This window comes from Sceloporus undulatus, chromosome 1 (assembly GCF_019175285.1).
Source record: "Sceloporus undulatus isolate JIND9_A2432 ecotype Alabama chromosome 1, SceUnd_v1.1, whole genome shotgun sequence".
Lineage (NCBI taxonomy): Eukaryota > Metazoa > Chordata > Lepidosauria > Squamata > Phrynosomatidae > Sceloporus > Sceloporus undulatus.
The window spans coordinates 354,480,073-354,500,077 of NC_056522.1; the positions used below are offsets into that span (position 1 = coordinate 354,480,073).

The following is a 20,005-nucleotide window of genomic DNA, read 5'->3' on the forward strand; positions in this document are numbered from 1 at the left end:
CGTTCCCAACAATTGTGATTCACCTCTTTGTACAATCTCACCAGTTTAACTGGGGTGAGATAACATTGCTTCTTCATCTTTTTAAAAAGAATAAATATTTCAGTTCATAACAAAGAGTATACTGAAGACTTTTCATCCATGTTTTACCCCGTTGGGCCATGTCAAAATTATGCCCTATACTTCTGGGCCTTTTAATGATACACTTGTTTAGTACTTCCTCTTTAAAACTAAGGTTTGTTAACAAGTTATGCATTTTGGCCAACAAATGATCACCATTTTCATGTGATCTTATCTCAATTTCTGATTTGATTTCTTCAAAATCTCAGTTATTGTAATTAATTTATATCTTTCCAGGATTTGTATATTGAGAAACCATTGTAGCCTAAAACCTTCCTATTCCAATTGTTGTTTATCTTTAATAACAAATTCTTCATTTCACTTTTCTAATAAATTTTTGTACATGAACCTTTTGGTTGAAAATTTTTGTACAAATCGCTTCTTGTGGCGATAAGCAATTTTACACAAAATCTTAATATATATTTTTCCAGACTTTCAGCAGTATCCTTCCTATGGCATGATTTTTTTAAAAAAATTCATGAACTTTAATCTTATTATACCAAACATAACCATGTCAACCAAACCTTAAATCAAGGCGCTCTTAATCCAACGATGTTTTATTTCTCAAACTAATCCAGCCTCAAATCTGGTACTCCAAAACTTCCTCTCTCTCTCAACTCTTGCCAATATTTAAAATCTTATCCTTGGGTCCCCCCATTCCAAATAAGATTAGACAAATACCTTTGCCAATATTTAAGGAGGTATCTGAGACAAGTGTTGTGCCAAATCAATTTTCTAATCTCATTCCTGTAAAGCCAGGTGAGATTTTTTTTTAAAAAAATCTCTCTTTTGTAAAGACTGAGATTTTTCCTTCGTCTCTCCCTCTCTGTGGGGAGACAAAGATTTTTGACAAATTTCCTGAAAGATCAAAAGGGAAGGTGTGAACATTTATGCTAATTATAAATAATAAATAATAAAAATTTTATTTGTATACTGCCCTTCCAAAGATTAGGGCGGTGAACAACACAATAAAATCAAATACATCAAAATACACATATTAAAAACAAATTAAAAACCCATCAGCCAACCATCTTGCCAACAAAAGAGGGAGGAAGGCCAACTGGAACTTCATTCGGGGAATGCAGCTTGAAATAAGAAGGTTTTTAAATCCCTTCTAAACTGAGCCAGGGAGGTGGCCGAGCGGAGCTCTGTTGGCAGCGTGTTCCAAAGGGCCGGGGCGGTGATGGAATATGTCCTCCTCATTGTGGAGGTAAGTCTGGCCCCTGGAACCCTAAGTAATTGCTGCCCAGACGTTCTGAGGGTGCGGGGCGGAATGTATGGGGAGAGGCGGTCCTTCAGGTATCCTGGGCCCAAGCCATGTAGGGCTTTATAGGTAATCACCAACACCTTATATAATTATGTGTGTTGCATTAGGCTGTGGCTAATTTGATTTGCATTTCAAAGCAAAAAATGACCAGATTTACATGGCAAAAGAAGGTTTGGTAGAGGTCTAAACAAAGAATTTACCTCAACTTGAAACAACTTGAAGGCACACAACAGCAACAGGACTCCTCTTTCACACAAAGGAGGAAAAAGTAATTAAGATGCGATTAAATTGTGCTAATAGTTCAATGGGGGGAGGGAGATTATAACACCCCCATGTGCTTCTCTTGTTCATATCCCATGTGTAAACTGTAATGGATGCATCATTGGGTAATAACGCGAGTTTCTGTTTATACCCAAAGATGTGTCAATTACAGCTTATGCATGGGGCATTAATGGGAGAAGCATGTGGGGTGTGATAATCTTCCCCCTGATCACACTATTAGCACAATTTAATCACATTTTAATGATGCTTGAATCCCATGTGAAAAAGTCTCTAGAGTTAGACGGGAGCCCCAAAGGCCATCCAGTCCAACCCCTTTTGCCATTCATAAATACATAGGATCCTAGAGTTGGAAGGGATCCCAAGGGGCTATCCAGTACAACCACAGTAGCCTCTCTTTTGCAGAATTCTGGGATTTATAGTTTACTGAGGCAGACCAGGCTAAACTACAAATCCCAGGATCCCACAGGATGGAGCTGTAACTCAAAAGGCTAATTCTGCAAGTGTGCCAACAGCCTCTCTTCTAGAGAATTCTGGGATTTGTGGTTTACTGAGGCAGACCAGGCTGAATACCTCACCCAACTCTCTCAGCAGGAGAGAGTGTTTGCTTGGATGGTCCTTGGCAGTCTCTTCCAGTTGTAGGATTATAGAATTCTGTGTATTCCTGCCTGGCAGAAGGATATTGGACTGGATGGCCCTTAGTGGTCCCTTCCAACTGTAGGACTCTGTGACACTTTGGAAAAAAGCTCTGAGGTTGAGAGAGTGAACTATATTGGCGCGGGACAGACCACTCCACTGGAGGGAAGCTGCAGCCACCAAACTGCATGGCTTCCTGCCGGTGGAAAAACAACCCACGAAAAGCGGGTTCTTCTAAATCCACGGCATAACGAGTGTGCCACTGGTGCACTGTTTACATAAGCACAGCGTGGTGCCATGCAGACACTGCATGGCAATTACATAACAGTGGCCGGTGACCATGTATACAGGCAACCCTAGCACATGACGAGGGTGTCACAAAGGGCCCGTTGATAGGAGAGGTAGCCCCATTTCCTTCTTTTTTCACAATAGATGTTTTGGAAAAAGTGCTGCTCTTTTCAGGATATAAAGATTGATGATGGTCGAAAGGAGATTAAACTCATTACAGTGTTTTTTATTCTTACTATAACTTGTTACAGTGCTTGTAGTTTAATTTTCTGTTGTTATTCCTGTGTGCCTTCAAGCCACTTCAAATTGTTTTGACTTAATGTGACCCCAGGTGATCCTATCACAGGGTTTTTTCAGCTAAGAGAGTGTGACTTGTCCAAGGTCACCCAATGGGTTTCCATGGTCAATCGAGGATTCGAACCCTGGTTTTTCATGGTTGTATTCCAACACTTAAACAACTATACTATGCTGGGTCTTAAGAATTTTATCAGAGAAGTTTGTCACTTTATTTTGGAATTTAAAATTATAAGTCTGTCTCAGAAGTACATGAAACAAGGCCTGTTTCCATATGGCACAATTATAGCACTTTAATCACACTTTTATCATCTTTGCTCCATCCTATGGAATCCTTGGATTTGTAGTTTGAGAGGGACTTAGAAATCGCAGAGAATTCAAAGTTCTTGCCTACAAACTACATATTCTAGGATGCCATAAGAGGAAACCATGGTCAACTAAAAAGATACCAAAGTTTTATGGTTGTGCGATTTGAATCAGTATGACAAAGTTATAGATCTTTTAATAGATGTATTTAAAAACCCATTATGTGCTTGTTCTCTGTTATTTCTTTTATAACTTCATTACTGGGGAAAGGAAACCATTGCAAGTAATGAATTATGCACAAGTTACTTCCAAGCTCTGCTTCCTGTTTCTTGGCTTTGCAGAGCTTCAGTTAATGCGAGAAGGTAGCTTTAAAGCTGGTCTTAAATGGGCAAGATTGAGATCTTTGAATAAGCACTGTGGTTGTCCTACTGAGATGTTCCTGTAATACCCAGTTATCCTTCCTATTAAACAGTCTTTTATCTACGGAACTAGATGCGCACACACAGTAGTACAAAAAGTAACAATGTCATATTGATTTCGATTATGTGTACAGGAGAACATCTCTCAACAACTTCTTCCTCTTGCTTGTTTCATGCTGGTTGCATAAAAGGGATGCTTTCAGGAACTCTCTTCTTCTCCAGCTGATTCATTGTGCAAGGAATTTCCTACCACCTGACCAGTGTTACTCAATTGATCAGAATGTTCTGACCTTCCTGGGCAGGTTTACTTTTTTGCTCTTTGAAAGAGCTGTTCTGTACCTCAGTAATTGGTGACTGGAGGGGAAGAAACACTTTCTTCTCTATACATTGTAGTTGGTGTCTCCTCACATTTTTCTTGTCGTGCAGCTGCCCATATGCTTTCTGCTTTGAGTATATCAGTTTATGGTTAAAGGGGAGTTAAAAAGCTGTTTTGCTGGGGTTATTAATCTTTTGTTTCATCTGCACTTTGTTGGGTATGGGGGATGATGGAATGTGTGAGAGAGCCTGACTTGAATACAGTGGTACCCCGGGATACGAATGCGCCGCCTTACGAAATTTCCGGGTTACGAAAAAAATCCATAGAAAAAAACTGTTCCGGGTTACGAAGGTTATTTCGGGTTACGAAAATTTTTTTGGTGCTTTTCGGCGCTTTTTCGCACGAAATCGCGGCTTTCGCTATTAGCGCCTATGGCTTTTTCGGCTTGCGAAGGTTTTCGGGTTACGAACACGGCGGCGGAACGAATTAAATTCGTAACCCAGGGTACCACTGTATATCCTAAATGTTTCTCTTTCCTTGTCTTTAGCCATGTGACTGATACATTGCTGCTGTGTGAATAGCTGTTATTGTGCTGTGTTGAAGTGCCACCCATCTTTTCCCCATCCATCCTGTATCCATTTCTGTTTGGTTTTTGTAGACTTGGAAGCATGTAATAGCAAAAAGACCCATGGTGATCTTCTTTTTGGAGTTGGTACTGACAAATTACTCTCTTCCTTCCAACTCCAAATTTTCTCCAGAGGTACCACCAGCTGGGACCTCCGAAGGAGAGATGAATAACTCATTTACAATCAATAAGAATTGCACCCTTTTCCCTTCATCACAGGTGCTTGTCAGGAATCTGGCAGATATTGCTATAAAAGTGTTTTGCTGTTTGCTGTATTTTCCCTTTCTTTAGTAATGCTATTGTTTATGCTTATATCATATAGAATTGCTGGATTCTAAAACAGATATGCTGTCAGTATCATGAATATAATATAAACTAGTAAGAGGAGTTTGGTGATGAAGCTGGTGGGATTTGTAGTGTTTCCCCAAGGGAAAAACAATTGCCTGGCTGGGTGGTAAACAGATGTGTTGGGGAGGATGCTGGTACTGATATTCAACAAAACCAGATTCCTGGGAAATCTGAAAGGGGCCTAACGTTAAAGTACATGAGATGGTTGAGTAGCAAGCAAGTCTGGGTGCAAGAATGTTTTGGGTTATGATCCTATGAATGAATGGAAGGAAAGCCTGTAAACATACAGAGCAGGGCATTGCTTACTCTATGGCTGCGACTGGGGAATGTGGTAGTTCTGTTTACAGAAGCCACACTTAATTTCTTTGGTTAGTGAAATAAAATTTTGCTGTCAAAATACAGATGGTTGGCTTACTGAACTGACAGGAGTGGCAGTTCTTGACAATGCTGCCCTGCTGTGATTGCATGTGCACATATATGTAATTAGAGGATCTTCCCATCATTGCATTATGAGGGTCAAGTAGGTGTGTATTCTGGCCTGGGTGCTCCAGATACCAGAGATGCATGCCACCATCTGCAGCTCTGCCATCCACAACTGATCTATCACTTTCTCCCTGCAGGCCTGGGGAGGGCACTAGCCCTGCGCTGAAATGGGCTGCTGTAGCTAACTGTAATCCGGAAGCATGAAGACCACTAATAAGTTCCAGAAGGCTGAACAGAGATAATCAAATGCCAGCATTTCATAAATGGAGTTTTAAATGAACGAAAGGAGGGGGGAGGAGGAATGTAGCAGCATCTTTAAGACTCATGGTCTTCAACCTCTACTTTGAAGTTATGTAGATTGTCTGTGGTCATTATTTTTGTTTTCTTCAGTTCAGTTGTAAGCCTGTCTCTGCACTTTCTTCATTGACCTTCAGTAATCATTCAAAGTCTTTTCTACTTTCTGTATGTGAAACATTTAGCCTTCTCTGTCAGAGAGCGCTGGTGCAGAATAAACTACAATTCCCAGTATCCCCTATGACTGAGCTAAGGCAGTTAAAGTGGTCTCAAACTGGATCATTTCTGCAGTGTGTTTTGGACCTCAGTTAGACTTTGCATTATGTTCTTTGATTGCTTTTGCTACATCTCTCCTCACTACTAATGCCACCCCGTTTTTTCTGTAGATTTTCATTTTCTGAGTAAAACATTGTTTAATTATCTGACTCAAAATATCCAATTCTGGTCCACTTTAACTCACTCACCCCAAGTATTGCAATATTTTTTATGTTCCATTTCTTGGTTTACTATATATAGCTTCCACTGATTCATGCTTTTCATATTCTATGTTCCTTTAATATGTGTTGTGTAGTTTCAGACTTTCCTTTCACCTCTGAGCATGTGAACAGCTGAACATCAGTTCTGCTTGAGTCCAGTTGCAACATTAGCCACAGCACTGCTCATAGTGGTAGTCTACTGTATCCCAGTAACTTGTGAATAGTGAGGTAAAGAATGTTCTTCACTATTCATTAAGCATATGAGATATTTGTTACTTGATGCTTCCATAAGCGCTTTAAAACTCCATAAAACATGGACCTCCTTGACCAAGGAGGAATTGTTTTTAAAATAATTTGCAAATGAAGGGACAAGCTCTTTGAAATGATATTTTGATGGGCAGGATTTACATAATTTGTGTAAGCAAAGCAGCCACTGAGACTTGGTGTTATAATGGATCTTACCAGAGGCTAGTGGCTTTGTTATGGTAATGGGATGGCAATTCTGTCTTGGTTTTGTTGCATGCATCTAAAGAAAACATTTTTTAAGTTAAAGCTAGAGTCAAACTTCCTAGTGTTGGAAGGGACTGCAAGGGGCCATCTAGTACAACCACAGCAGCCTCTCTCTCAAATAATCCTGGGATTTGTACTTTACTGAGGCAGACCAAACTGAATATCTCACCCAACTACAAATCCCAGAAGGTGAGGGGCCAGGCATGCCTTCTCTCTCCTTCCCCTTTGCTCTTCCTAGCTTGCTCAAGTAAACTGGTAAAATAAGAGAATGATGTGTGTGTGAGGTCAAGAGGCAACTCCCTTCTGCCAAGCAGGAATTGTGCCATGGAAAAATCCTATCATTGAAAGGAACCCAGGGGTCATCCAGTCCAACGTCCTTCTGCCATGCAGGAATATGTAGGATCATAGGGTTGGAAGGAACCCATTGCCTTCCCCTGAGACTGAGAGCATGTGACTTGCCCAAGGTCAATCAGTGCGTGTATGGCAGAAGGGGATTGGACTGGATGATCCCTGGGGTCACTTCCAACTCTAGGGTGCTATATACCTGGATGGCACCCTGCCAACTCTAGGATCCTATGTATTCCTGCATGATTGAAGGGGGTGGACTGGATGCTCCTTGAGGGTCTCTTCCAACTCTGGGATTAACTGTTGGGAATCCAAACTAGATGAGCTTGTTGTTGTTTTGTGTGCCTTCAAGTTGTTTCACGCTGAGGAAAGTTCTTTGTATGATTGCCTCAGCCACTGTAACTTCTAGGGGATTGGACTTTTGTCTCCTCCAACCATTTAGAACTGTGGGAGCACCATGTGAATCTTCTCAAAGCCAACTCCTGCTATTGTTCTGTGCATTACTCTGGGCTGGTTAATGCGGCTGGGAGAGACTTTTACTCATAGGTTGCTGGTGGGCTTATAGAGTTCTAGTCTTCACGGCCCTTCAGCAACATGGGTTCTTTGCTATCACATTTATCCTGCCACAGATTTACTGTAATGTGATTGGGGCATTGGGTTATTTGCAATGTATGGGGTATAAGCAGGGCGTGTAGTCCTGACTCCTTCCAATTTTGGGGATTCCCTTAAAGCAGAGATTGGCAAAGTGCAAGCCCAGTAATACCTCAAAGATCATCCTTCAAACCCCTCTTTCCAATCACACAAAAAATTTAGTTCCAAAATAACAAATTGAGCCTATAGACATCTCTGGGTGATAGCAGTAGCAATAGCAGATTTATTTATATACTCGTTTATACCACCTAAGTAGTCTCTGAGCGGTTTACAATTGTAAGTTAATTGTCCCCATCAAGCTGGGTAATCATTTTAGCAACCTCAGAAGGATGCAAAACTGAGTCGACTCTGAGCTCCTGGCTGGGATTGAACTCACAACCTTGTGGTTTGTGGGTGAATGGCTGCTGTACAGGCATTTAACCATGGCACAACCAGGGCTTGATACAATTTGCCCTCTAAATAATTCTGTTATTTATGTTAACAAGGGGGGGGTGTTGTTCAGAAAAGGTATTTAAAATAGAGTGTTTCTTTTATTTTTATTTCCCTTTCTTTCTTTCTTTCTTTCTTTCTTTCTGGAAAGCCTTTGCTGGGAAAAAGAAAAAGAAATCCTTTACACTGCTTTACAGAAGCACCACCTTGTTTTTCTTTACTTAAGTCTTGTGCCACAGTAAAACTATTTTGCACTTCCACAATGTATGATAGGATATGAGAGGAGGTCCACAGACACCATCAGTTACTGGATGATACCAAACTCAGTGACACCACTGCCTAGTGGGAAGTGCAGTGTCATTTGGCTACGCTCCATAGCCAGATGCAAAGAGGTTGCCTCAGCCACTGCAACTTCCAGGAGACCCCAGCAGAACTAAGAGGCTGAAGTAATCTTTTCTGGCTGTGAGGACATAGATCTTTCCCACTCCCCACTGGGGGGAGGCTTCAGCAGGCCTACAATAGATCCAGTTGTGGTCTTAAATGCCTCAGAGTAGTGACAATAGAACTTTACAATGCATCAAGACATGCTAATTTTTTTTTAAAAAGGTTCAGATTCATTTTAAATTAAAAAGTATAACATTTTGCCAAATTTTCACTTTAACCCCATGAAACGATAGAAATTACACCACACTCTGTAGTGCTGCTATTCCACTTTAACTGCTCTGGTATTTGCAGTTTTGGGGGGGGGCATTTAGAATCCTCAGCCTGAGACTTCTTAGGCCTCATTGAACTACAAACCTCAGAATTTACAGGAGGCAGCCAGAGCGATAAAAGTAGATTGGCAGTAAGTAAGTATTAAGACTGTGGTGCAGTAATATCCTGTGTATTTGTAAATGCATTTAGACTGTGCATCTGATACTGTAATTTAAAGGTATAATTTAAATTTAGCTAGTTGTTTATGCCACAACTATTACCATTACATTCAGTGACATACAAGAATTAGGATTAATGAGTAACATTAGTGCACAAAAAAACAACAACCCAGCAACACAAGCATTACTAAACATTCTATATTGTGTGGGATGTAAGGAGGTCAGTTGAGGGGGCGGGGGCGGGAAATGATGCCAACAGTTACCCCACTAGATAATGTCAACCCTAGTGGTGCCACTGGGTGGGTGAAGTAAAAAAAAGATTTGTGCCTTGTGAAGTTCCTGAGGAAGGCAACAGTCTTCTTTAAATTTCTCCCTTAGCAATCTTTGATGGAGGGAAGCTTTGAGCACCAGGGGCTATAAGAACCACTTTGTTCCCAAGGCAAGTAAACCACAAAGTGGCTTCTGCCCATGTGGGCTTGTTGAAAATTTTATGTATTGCATTCTCCTTTGCCTCCTTAGATAGACAAGGAATTCCCTCTATCTCATTCTATCTGAAAATGTGACTCCTGTCACTCTTGGAGGCTGTTTAACCAGCTCTCTCTCAAGATCCTAAACAGTTTCTTTTCAGTTTGTTCGAATGAGTCTCCTCTGAGTGAGGCTATCAGTCTCTTCCTGCTATATTAAAGACGGTGATATTTCATATCAGTACCCAAACCATCACCAGGTAGGATAGGATTTAGTTTTTTATGTATGTATGTATTTATTAAAGCCATTAGTGTTTGTTTTTTAAACTACAAATGAGTAAGTCTTTATTCTTTAGGAAGGCAAATTTAGAATAAATCATCTGACTCACACTTTTGCTGTTCTGCTAATGAAAGTTAGACTCTAACAAGTTTAACTGTAATACCTGTATAGTTTTGTTTTGTTTTGTTAAAAGAGTTAACACCCTGGGAAACTAAAGCTGCATCCCACAGGGCTCCAATATTCTATTGCCCCATGATCTACCCCAGTTGGTATTCTGAGCTTGGTGGGTCATGGGTTGAAAGGTAAGTTAACCAGTGCTTGGATCTGTTCTCCAGTGCTGCACCAAGTTATTTCAGATAAGGAAACCTTCAATCCAAGAATATCTGAAATTCTCCCACGCACACAGAACTGGCAAAGGGAAGCCCTTCCAAATGGAAGGTGTCATGCAAAAATGAAGTGGGAACAGGCCTAAGGTTTTTTGTCTGTTTGATGTGTGAAGTGGATTTTGACCCAGAGAAGCATTTCCTCTCTTTTACAGACCCTAGTACTTATTTGAATGTTAGCCCTGGAAAAAAGATTTTGTGGTCTGACATACCCCTGACAGAATGGACAGGCATTCAAGAAACCCAATCTGTGTCAGGGATTCTATGTCATCAGTATTTATTTTCTTTAAGAATACAAGACAGTGACAGTTTTAGAATAGCAAATGACATATGTTTAATTTAGCCAGCATTACATTGTCCAAATTACAACTAAAACACTAGTAATGGGATCAGTTTTCATTAGGGTTTGTAATTCTACCCATGAATAAGATGGATTGGCTATTAGATTCAAAAATTATCATTAAGAAGGGCCTGCTCATTTTCATTATAGGGAAGAGAGAAACAGGAACAGCCTCAATGACAGTAGCAGCTGCAGCTTCAGTGCCATTCTCATGGACGTTCAGATAAGTTTGGTGAAAAGCCTGAAAGGAAGGGAAGCAAGAATTAGTAAAGGAACATGAATCCATCTGATATCTTAACAGATTTCTTTGGCATTGTCATTTCCCTCATGGCAATACTAGGCCCAGGTTTATTTATTTATTTATTTTTGCAAATTTTAATGTTTGAAATTAAAAAAGTAAAAATTTAAAAATTTTCTTTAAAAACATCATATTTTACCAAATGGTCACTTTAACCACACGAAATTATGTATATGTAAACATATTTATTCTGTTTGTATGAAATCATAATTTAAAGGTGCAAATTTAATTTTGCTAGTTGTTTATGTCACAACTATTAACATTACATTCAGTGATATATAGGAATTACGATTTATAAGTAAATTAGTACAAAAATATTACTAAGGAGTCTGTGTGCTGTGAAATGAGAGGAGGTCAATGGTGGAGTTACCGCACTGCTGCCACCAACCCTAATAATGCCACTGTCATGATCAACTGAAATTTCTGTCCCAAATGATATTGCATGCAACATTTGAGATGTTCAACTGCTGGGAGAATAGAGAGGAAATGTATTTGTTTTCTCCCATGACAGGATAACTGTCTAATGCATCTGAGGAAGTAGATTGAAGTCTACAAAAGCTTATGTTACCAGTCTCTTTATTTCAATTAGTCTCAAAGCTGTGACAAGATCCCTTTTTACTTTGATTCCTCAGACTAACATGGTTCGGTATCCCATAATTATTCATTTTCATATGGGAGGAGGAAATAACCAAGAAGTTGCTTCACTAGTTCTTTCCTGGAAATGTCTGCAATACATGTCCTAGAAAATCGCACACGTATTGTGTAACATTTTGTGGTTTGAATAAGGATGAAACGAAACGGATTTTATTGTAAAGCCTCATTTACATAACATTCTTCTTCGGGTTCTTTCTGTTCTGTTCACATCATCATGCTCCAATGATTGAATTCCGTCCTCCCTTCCCAGAAAATGTTATAAGGCCATTACTCCCACTGTGTGCAATGTCTACGGCATCCCAATTGCATCCCCATTTAAACTCTGTTATGATGTAGTGCTAAACCCCTCCTCCTGACTTATCATCTCCATCCCTTGCTACTGTTCCTGCCAAGACTTCTGCTGTATCGCGAGTGGAAATGCTTCTTCTATTGCCACACTTTTCCTTTTTTTTTTTACCAAGAAAACAGGATTCATATGATGACATAATGATAATGTGGGAACATGGACCACTCCTTAAAAATTTTTATGTGTGTGTGTGTGTGTGTGTGTGTGTGTGTGTGTGTGTGTGTATATATATATGGCATTTATCCTTACAACATTTTTTAAAAATGAGAAAGAAATCTTCTTCTCTTTGTACATTACCACTCCGTCCTCAAGGAACTTGTCATAGTGTGGAGAAGGATATCCACAATACACGAATCCATTATATGCCTATACACAGAGGGACACGCAACACTAAAGATCACAGCACAAGGCTATGGGAGAATGTAGAAATGCCCTCCATTTGAACTTTTCACCCAATCCTCTTTTACAAGTACACATGCACAGAAAAAATGGGGAAGAATGGTTTGCACTTGGGAAGAGACCTGGCTGTGTGGTGATATCTGTTCATAGGCAGATAACAATGTCATCTTCTCCAGTACCGCTGTGAAATAGCAATGGTTCCTAGTACATTTACATATCAAGCAGTACAGTGAGTGCGGTAGCATCAGCCCTGATCTCGTTTCACGACCTGTCCGGTTTGTGAACAGGAACGGAACGAGAAAAAAGTAGTGTGATAAAGTCCTAGGTTACATTCTAGAATTACTGTAATATGCTGTGCATATTGCTGCCTATGAAAAATGCTCAGAAACCTCAGCTGGCTCACCTGTCTGCTAAAAGTGCTGCTCAAACCATATGCAGCTCATGTCCAGGCTGTATTATGGCCGGTATGTTACTGCATGAGTTTGCTTGGACTCTAAGGCGGGTTACACACCGCCATTTAGTACGTAATGAATACGTACTAGGGTTAGGAAGGGGTGGTGCTTCTGCACCCCCCTAACCCTAGTACGTATTCTGTACATACAATATGGCGGCGGCCATTCCACACGGCTGCCGCCATATTTACGTATCGGACGCTGTGCGTCTGCATGTGTCGCGGCGTCTATGATGTCGCGAGTGCGCCCCTGGCGCCTCGTGACGTCATAGAGGCGCCGCTTAAAGAAGCTCCATTTTGGAGCTTCTTTTTCGGTCCTTGCGGGAGCAGCGCGATGTGGCTGCTGCGGCTCCCACACGGAGCAAGCGGCGGCGGCAGCAGATCGCTGCAAAGCAGCGGACTGTAACCCGCCAAAGAACTGCTTGGGTGGCTCTTCTCTTGGTCACATCACCTTCACACTCAGGTTTGGTGGAAACAAGGAAGAATACCTTCTTAGTGGCTGGGCAAAGCATTTGGCCTTCCCTCTCTAGAGAAGCTAGGATGGCTCCCGCTTCAGGGCTCCTTCTTTTAGCAAATCAAAATTTTTCTACTCTGACAAAACCTTAGGAACTCACTTCAAGGACTTTGAATAATGTTCTGTTTTAGTGACTTTTATCTTTCACTTTTTAATATTGGATTTGCAGAACGGTTTCCTATATATAGTTTAACTGCATTTTTACAATATTGTTTTATCGGTATTTGTTTTAATTTTTGTAAGCTGCCTTTTGGAAAATGGGGATGAATAATAATAATAATAATAATAATAATAATAGTTTTGTTGTTGTTGTTGTTGTATTTGTTGTTCATGGTATAATTTTTATAGTATGATGTATTTTGAGGCACATACCTTAGAAATCTGCAGGTCAGGCTTCCCAGTAATTCCAGATAGATTGGCTTCATTTGTAAATATATCAGTAATACCCAATCTTCTCAATATCCCTTTCAGAACATATTTGGTAGATATGGAAAACTTTGGAAGATGGAGATTTATTCTCCTGTTGAAGTAAGAACCAGGCTCTGGTGAGGTCTCTTTTAAATATGTTACAAGTTTGCTAGTTCATAAAGGTGTTAGAGTAATCCTTGCATTTAGTAAGTTTCCATTTGCCATTGCAGGAGAAAAGAGTTGGGGTCATTTTCATTGCATGTGACAAACATCCTTTCATGTGGAGAAGATGAAGAAAATGTGAAGAGGAACCCTGGCATTTTGTTCTATGGAACCTTTTGCTCAGAAGTTTGATTCCACACTTGAGTTTCTATTTCGAGTTCCACAGTAAAATGAAACTGTCTCTTCAGTAATGGAACTATCTGTGAGATCTCACAACAGGGAATAGCATAGAAATATTATAATTAATGCTAAAACAAATAAAGACTTAAAAAGGAACCCCTTGTTTCAGGGAGGAAGTTAAATAGAGGGTGATTTTACACTTGCAGACTTCTACATATCAGCTTCTAGTGCTGTCTTAAATCCCATGAAGGGAAAATACTTATGCCAGGCTGGTGTAAGTAGAGAGCCTGTGGGAATTGATAAGATGAAGGAAGGTTAAAGAGACTATTGATCCAAAGGAGAGCCATTTTAAGTCCCATAAAGACCATAGGACTTTCTGTAGGCCTTCTTGGGCAGATGGGCTCCCACATTATTGAGGTTCCTATCCTACTGCAGAAGGAGTTGTCCTCCATATATTTATTCTGCTCTGTCAACCCTAGGAAGGGGTTAGGGTTTTTCTATAGGTACAGATTCTCCTGCCTCAGACATACGTCAAGATCTGACATACATCAAGCTGAAAGATGAAAAAACCATGATGCAGGGATTGGAATCAAACACTCAGTAATCATGCTGTAACACTCTACCCACAACAACACATTGACTTACTGTTCTCTCAATGAATTCAACCATTTTAAGAAAAGCTCTCTCCCTAGGGCATCTTCCACCTGCTTCATTTTCCCTGGGTCAGGCAGGACAAAGAATGCTGAAGTAGTGCCCTGGTATGGGAGCACTGCCACTTGACAGGACAGATCTGTGTCATGGTATGTATAATAAAGGCCATTTCTGAACATCATAGGAACTTTGATTGTAGTGTGTTCATCCACAAAGAAGTAATCTTCTTGAGTATTTGAAGGATTGAAAGGATTTTTCCAATGGGCTTAGGAAGAAAATGAGAAAAGCATAAAGGCATTCCCACTATGATAAGCAGATACTTCAATGTGCTTTGAGTGAACTCTGAATAGCATTTGATGAAGCGACATATAGGCAGTACTGATTTGCCACCAACTCTCTATTTCTGTGTTATTAGTACTGAGGAAGGGGAACACACAGATGAGGTGATTTAAATAATTATTTTCACTGGAGGAGGGGGATCATCATCACCAGGAGCCCTGGTAGTGCAGTGGTTAAATGCCAGTACTGCAACCACTCACAAACCACATGTTCTGAGTTCAGTTCCAGTCAGGGGCTCAGGGTCGACTCAGCCTTGCATCCTTTCACTAAAATGAGTACCCAGCTTGATGGGGGCAATTGGCTTACAGTTGTAAATCACTTAGAGATGGCTTAGTGCAATATGAAATGATATATACCTGAGGATGCTATTGTTATTGCTATCATCATCACCATCTTCATCCACCAGTGAAAGAATCCACTCAAAAGTTAATATGATGACTGGTAAATTAATACAATTAAATCTTATCATATATATGGAGTTTCTGGTGAAAATGTAATCAGAACCATAATGTAATATATTACCAAAATGTAATCAGCAACTTTTGTTTCTGAAATTTGTATCTAGTAGAAACTGGTTGCCTCAATTATTGTATGCTGCTGGTTCCTGGTCTGCATTGACATTCAAGAACATTTTGAGGTTTTGACCTGCTGAGTTACTACTGATGTACTATACCTACATAAACATGTCCCCTACTTCCTAAAGTGTCATTAGAATTAATTCCCAGATTTCTCTTCCCATGCTATATATATATATATATATATATATATATATATGATGAAAACTGTGCTTGAATTAACTGTCTTACTATTTTAACAACCATAGTTAAAACTGAACTTTATCACCATACCCACAAGTTCTGCATTTCTACGGTTATTCACATAGTCTGGTTATAAAGGTCCTTCTTAGGCAAAAGTTCATTCCATTCATCTGAGGAAGAATACCAAGGGGTCAAGCAGTCTGGCAGCTTGGAGTGGCCTCTGGCCACTCCTGCCCCAGTCACCCCAATTTGTGTGGGACTGTGGCAACCAGATGCTGCAGTCCTGAGGCTGGCTGTTGCTGTGGTCCTGAATGGGCTGCTAGCAAGAAGTGCTGTTTTTGTGCTCCTTTTGCAGGTGGCTCTTGGCCACCTTAGGAAGCCACGGTGCAGCTTTGGGCCAATCTGGGGATGTGCATCATCTGTATACCACACACCTGGATCGGGCCAAAGTTGGCATTTTCGGCCCATGAATTTTGCGCCCAAGTCTATGAAGCTTACACAACAAAATTTTTTGCACAGTTAGTCTCAAAGGTACTACAAGATCCCTTCACATACTGATATTCCAGGCTAACATGCCTATATCTCTGAATTTTACCTCAATGAATAGAGCTATATGACAGTTATTTTCTAAATCTAATATTCTTTTCCAGTTCTCCTGAGTAAGGGGGCCTTCTTGTTTTACTGAATATGATAGAAGAGAGGCACATAACCTAACAAATCCCAGTGAATTCTAATATGTGAATACGCTAAAGTATATTTTTAGTTTTAGTGTTAATGGGGAAAGCTAAAAAATTAGGTTAAATCTAATTCTTTAAGTAAATTAATTACTTAACATGTTGATCAATTAGTTAATTCTTGTCTTCTCTTGCACCATTATTAAACCTGTTGTCAACTCATATGAGATAGGAGGAATTAGAGCAGTACAGTAGAGTCTCGGTTAACCGACCTTCGGTTATCCGACACTCTGGATTATCTGACGACACTCGCCTCCCCCCTCCCTCCTCCTTCCTTCCTTCCTCCCTCGTTCCCTACTTACCTTCCTGCACTGCTGCTGAGTCCTCTCCTGCCCTGCCTCCCTTCCCTTCCTTTCCCTTCCCCTCAAAGGACTTCAAAGAGCCCTTTGGAGTAAAGGGGAGGTCTGGGAAAAAGGACTGGGTGAGTGCCCAGGCCTCTTCTTCCCTGCCTCCCTTTCCTCTCCCCCAAAGGACTCCAGGGAGCCCATTGAGGGAGAGGAAAGGCCTGGAAAAGAGAGGTCTGGGCTCATGCCGAGGCTGCATCCTTGGCCTGGCTTGTCCTTCGCAGCCACGGAGGACAGGACAGGGCCGGGCACCCAGGCCTCTTCCTCTGCAGACAGGACTAAGGTAAGCAGGGAGGGAGGTGAGGCAAGGTGTGGGTGCGTGCGCACTGCCATTGGGGAGACTGAGCCTTGGATTATCCAACATTTTCGGCTATCTGACTATCAGTCGGCCTGTTTATGTTGGATAATCAAGACTCTACTGTATATAAGAAAGCAATACAGTTGTGTTTATAAAAAGAGGCTGCTTGACATACCTTTCATGAATATATAATTTACAAGGACCGTTACAACCTCTGCATCAAGACCCTTGACAACATCAACTAATTTTCCATTGGTTTTCTTCTTTATGTAGCTATTAATCTCCTCTTCAGCTTCTTCAGAATTGTTGAAGTTAGTATGAGAAATATCAGACTTAAAGAAATATTTAGCATCTTTCAGGAACTTCTTTAGGGGTTTGAATTCCTCATCTATGAAAAGGGCATTCCCAAGGGTCAGCTCAATATTTCTGGAGGGATTGTTTAAGTGCTCAAGGAGTGCACGAAAATTTTCACGTATTTCTTGCTCAGTGATTTCTGTCTGGTTAAAGCTAAGTCCTGATAAAAGCTGACTCAGTGTGTGAGACTTAGCTCCCAGTGCCAGCATGGAAAAGGCAGTGGAAATGCCCAGGGGAGAAAAGAATATATTCTTCTTAGCAGCCCCTAAAGCAACCTCGTGGTAGAGTTTGAAGGCAAAATCAATATTTCCTGGAGCTATCTTCAGATGGGGCAAATTTTGGTGACCAACAAGAGAATATTGGTTGTCAGCCTGAAAGTCGATAGGGATGTGATGGCAGTGAACAAGCACACAAAGGCCAGCGAGAAGCCAAGCCAGGTTGAAAATAGACATTGTGTCCTTGTAGGAGAAATCTGTAAAGAAAAAAAAATCATATTTTCACTCTTTGATTATATTGAGGTCTGTATTTGGAATACAAATTCAGCAATGCTAGATCAGACCAAAGGCCTATCTAATCCAGCACTGGATTTCAAATGAACCCAATCGTTGGAACTACTATGGAAATTTACATGCAGTGCACAAGCACAATCACACACCTAGCAACAAATAGTATTGCGAGACATATACTAATATACTGAGAGACATATACTGATACCAGAAGTATTATACAGTCATCATGAGTTATAACCATTGATAGTCTTACCATCAAGGATATGCTCTAATACTCCCTAATAGCTGCCAATCTAACTGATAATAATATGACAAACACATTTTATTTTCTGTTTCATTATTTTGTGACCTTCAGGGCAGCTCTGTGGCCTGAAACACATGGTTCAAAAGAAGTGGCTTCTGGATGTGTTGGAAGTGTGCCATTTATATGATGCACACCTCCAGCACAGCTAGAAACTGCACTCTGGTCCTTTTGACTGGAACAAAAAGGAGCCAGGATAATCTGGCTCCTGGTGGTACAGGTTGGGGTCAGCAGCTGTGGCATGCTTTCAGAATGGACTGTGTGATCATTATAAACCCAATCTGCTTGCGGAGGGCCCAAGATTGTTACCTGCTTTTAGTGTAGGCAGCAAAAAAGCCAGCAGTAAATTGCCAACCTATTGCAGCAGGAAGAGCCTAATCAAGTGGCTCTAAGTGGCAGCATCAAGTGATCTTGCTCAGAAAAGAGGCAGAAAAGTCCCAGGCAGCAGAACAAGCAAAACCCATATGGCAGAAACAAAGGGTGATGAATCCTCTGATAGCAGCAGCAGCAGGTCTCACTGTCTTTTCTCTTGGCTTAGGCAGCAATATGGAAGAGATAGGGTGAAAGAAGCACGGGGTCATGAGAGGGATGTCTCCAATGCCACACTAGATCACCAAGTGTAGAATTTGTCAGGAGTTTCTCACCATTTGGATTGCTGGTAATAAATGCTCTCGTCAACCTCCCCTTCCTTAAACGGCCTTATTAAAATCACAAGATGGACTGCATAGAATAAAGCAAAAATAGTCCTCTCTCCAAGTAAGCTGGCTTTTCATTTATAGAAGAAATGTTTATTGATTAGTCCTTAGGCCATTTCAAAATAACACAAAACAACGCTAAAACAAGTAAAACACTATAAAATCCTATAGAAATTCTAAAGCAAATAGAAAAGAACTAAAATGTAATAATATGGACTCTAAAATGTATATAGAGTACTGTATGGCTGTAAAACAATATAAATACATCAAAAGTACAGTACCTAAAAATAAGACATAGTTATAAAACTGATCATAAAAATCTACATCACTGATTCAAGATACAAAAATGGTTAAAAATAAATACATAAAAACGAATGTATTACAGCATTAAGATGATAATACATAAGGTAATAAAATTGAACATGAGCATCACACATCAGAATTCTTCATCACCCCTTTTCATTATCACTGCTTTCTTTGATGTTGTTAAACACTGTCAAACAGTGTGATAGCACTTTCCACAGAAAGGTGAAAAGGAAGGAAGTGCCAAAGTCACAGTTCCTCCCCTTAAAAAAAAAAGATTTTATTTAATTTTGTATATTTGAAAAAGGCCATCAATTTAAGAGCAATTATCCCTTTAATGTTGTTAATCTTGCGCTAGTTAGAATCTAACAAGCTGTATCCTGCTATCTTTTGCTCAGAGGTTGGAAGGTTGCTTTTTAAAAAGTAATTAGTTAAAACTACATGATCTTCAAAAGTGGTTTGGTACAGTTCTAGCTACAGCTTTTAAAAAATCATCTCTTATAGCCTTGCCTTGGCTCCTTGCCGCTGCTACTGCTGCTGTAGATGGTGCTGGGTGGGCATGGCAAGAACCTCCTCCCTCTCTCTCTGCTGCCAAGATGCTACTGGAGCTGAAGGGCTGGCTGGAGAGATTAACTAAAAGATATTAGATGTAGATGGGGGAAACCTGAAGAGATAGTGTTTACAACAGGGAAAAAGAAATTTGTAATAAACACACAGAAAAAAGCAAATGACTTTTTGGAGGAGCAGGTCAAGGAGAATGAAGAACAGTTTACAGGGAAGAAAAAAGACCAAAATCAAAATACAAGCCCTATGGGCTTCTCTTTAAAAAACAATCCAGAAAAAGTGGATGACCAAAATCAAACTAAGGGGAAAAATTTAAAAGAT

General features: G+C 40.3%; 1 protein-coding gene across 1 annotated transcript; it reads right to left on the minus strand.

Moving 5' to 3' along the window:
* Nucleotides 1-10,342: 10,342 nt before the first annotated feature.
* Nucleotides 10,343-19,753, minus strand: LOC121919180 (alpha-1-antiproteinase-like). The gene is made up of 5 exons (XM_042445496.1): nt 19,631-19,753; nt 17,134-17,784; nt 14,480-14,750; nt 13,457-13,604; nt 10,343-10,663 (listed from the first exon to the last, which is right to left on the minus strand). Exons 2-5 carry the CDS (start codon nt 17,762-17,764, stop codon nt 10,472-10,474), a joined length of 1,242 nt encoding a protein of 413 aa, XP_042301430.1. The 5' UTR covers nt 17,765-17,784; nt 19,631-19,753; the 3' UTR covers nt 10,343-10,471.
* Nucleotides 19,754-20,005: the final 252 nt, after the last annotated feature.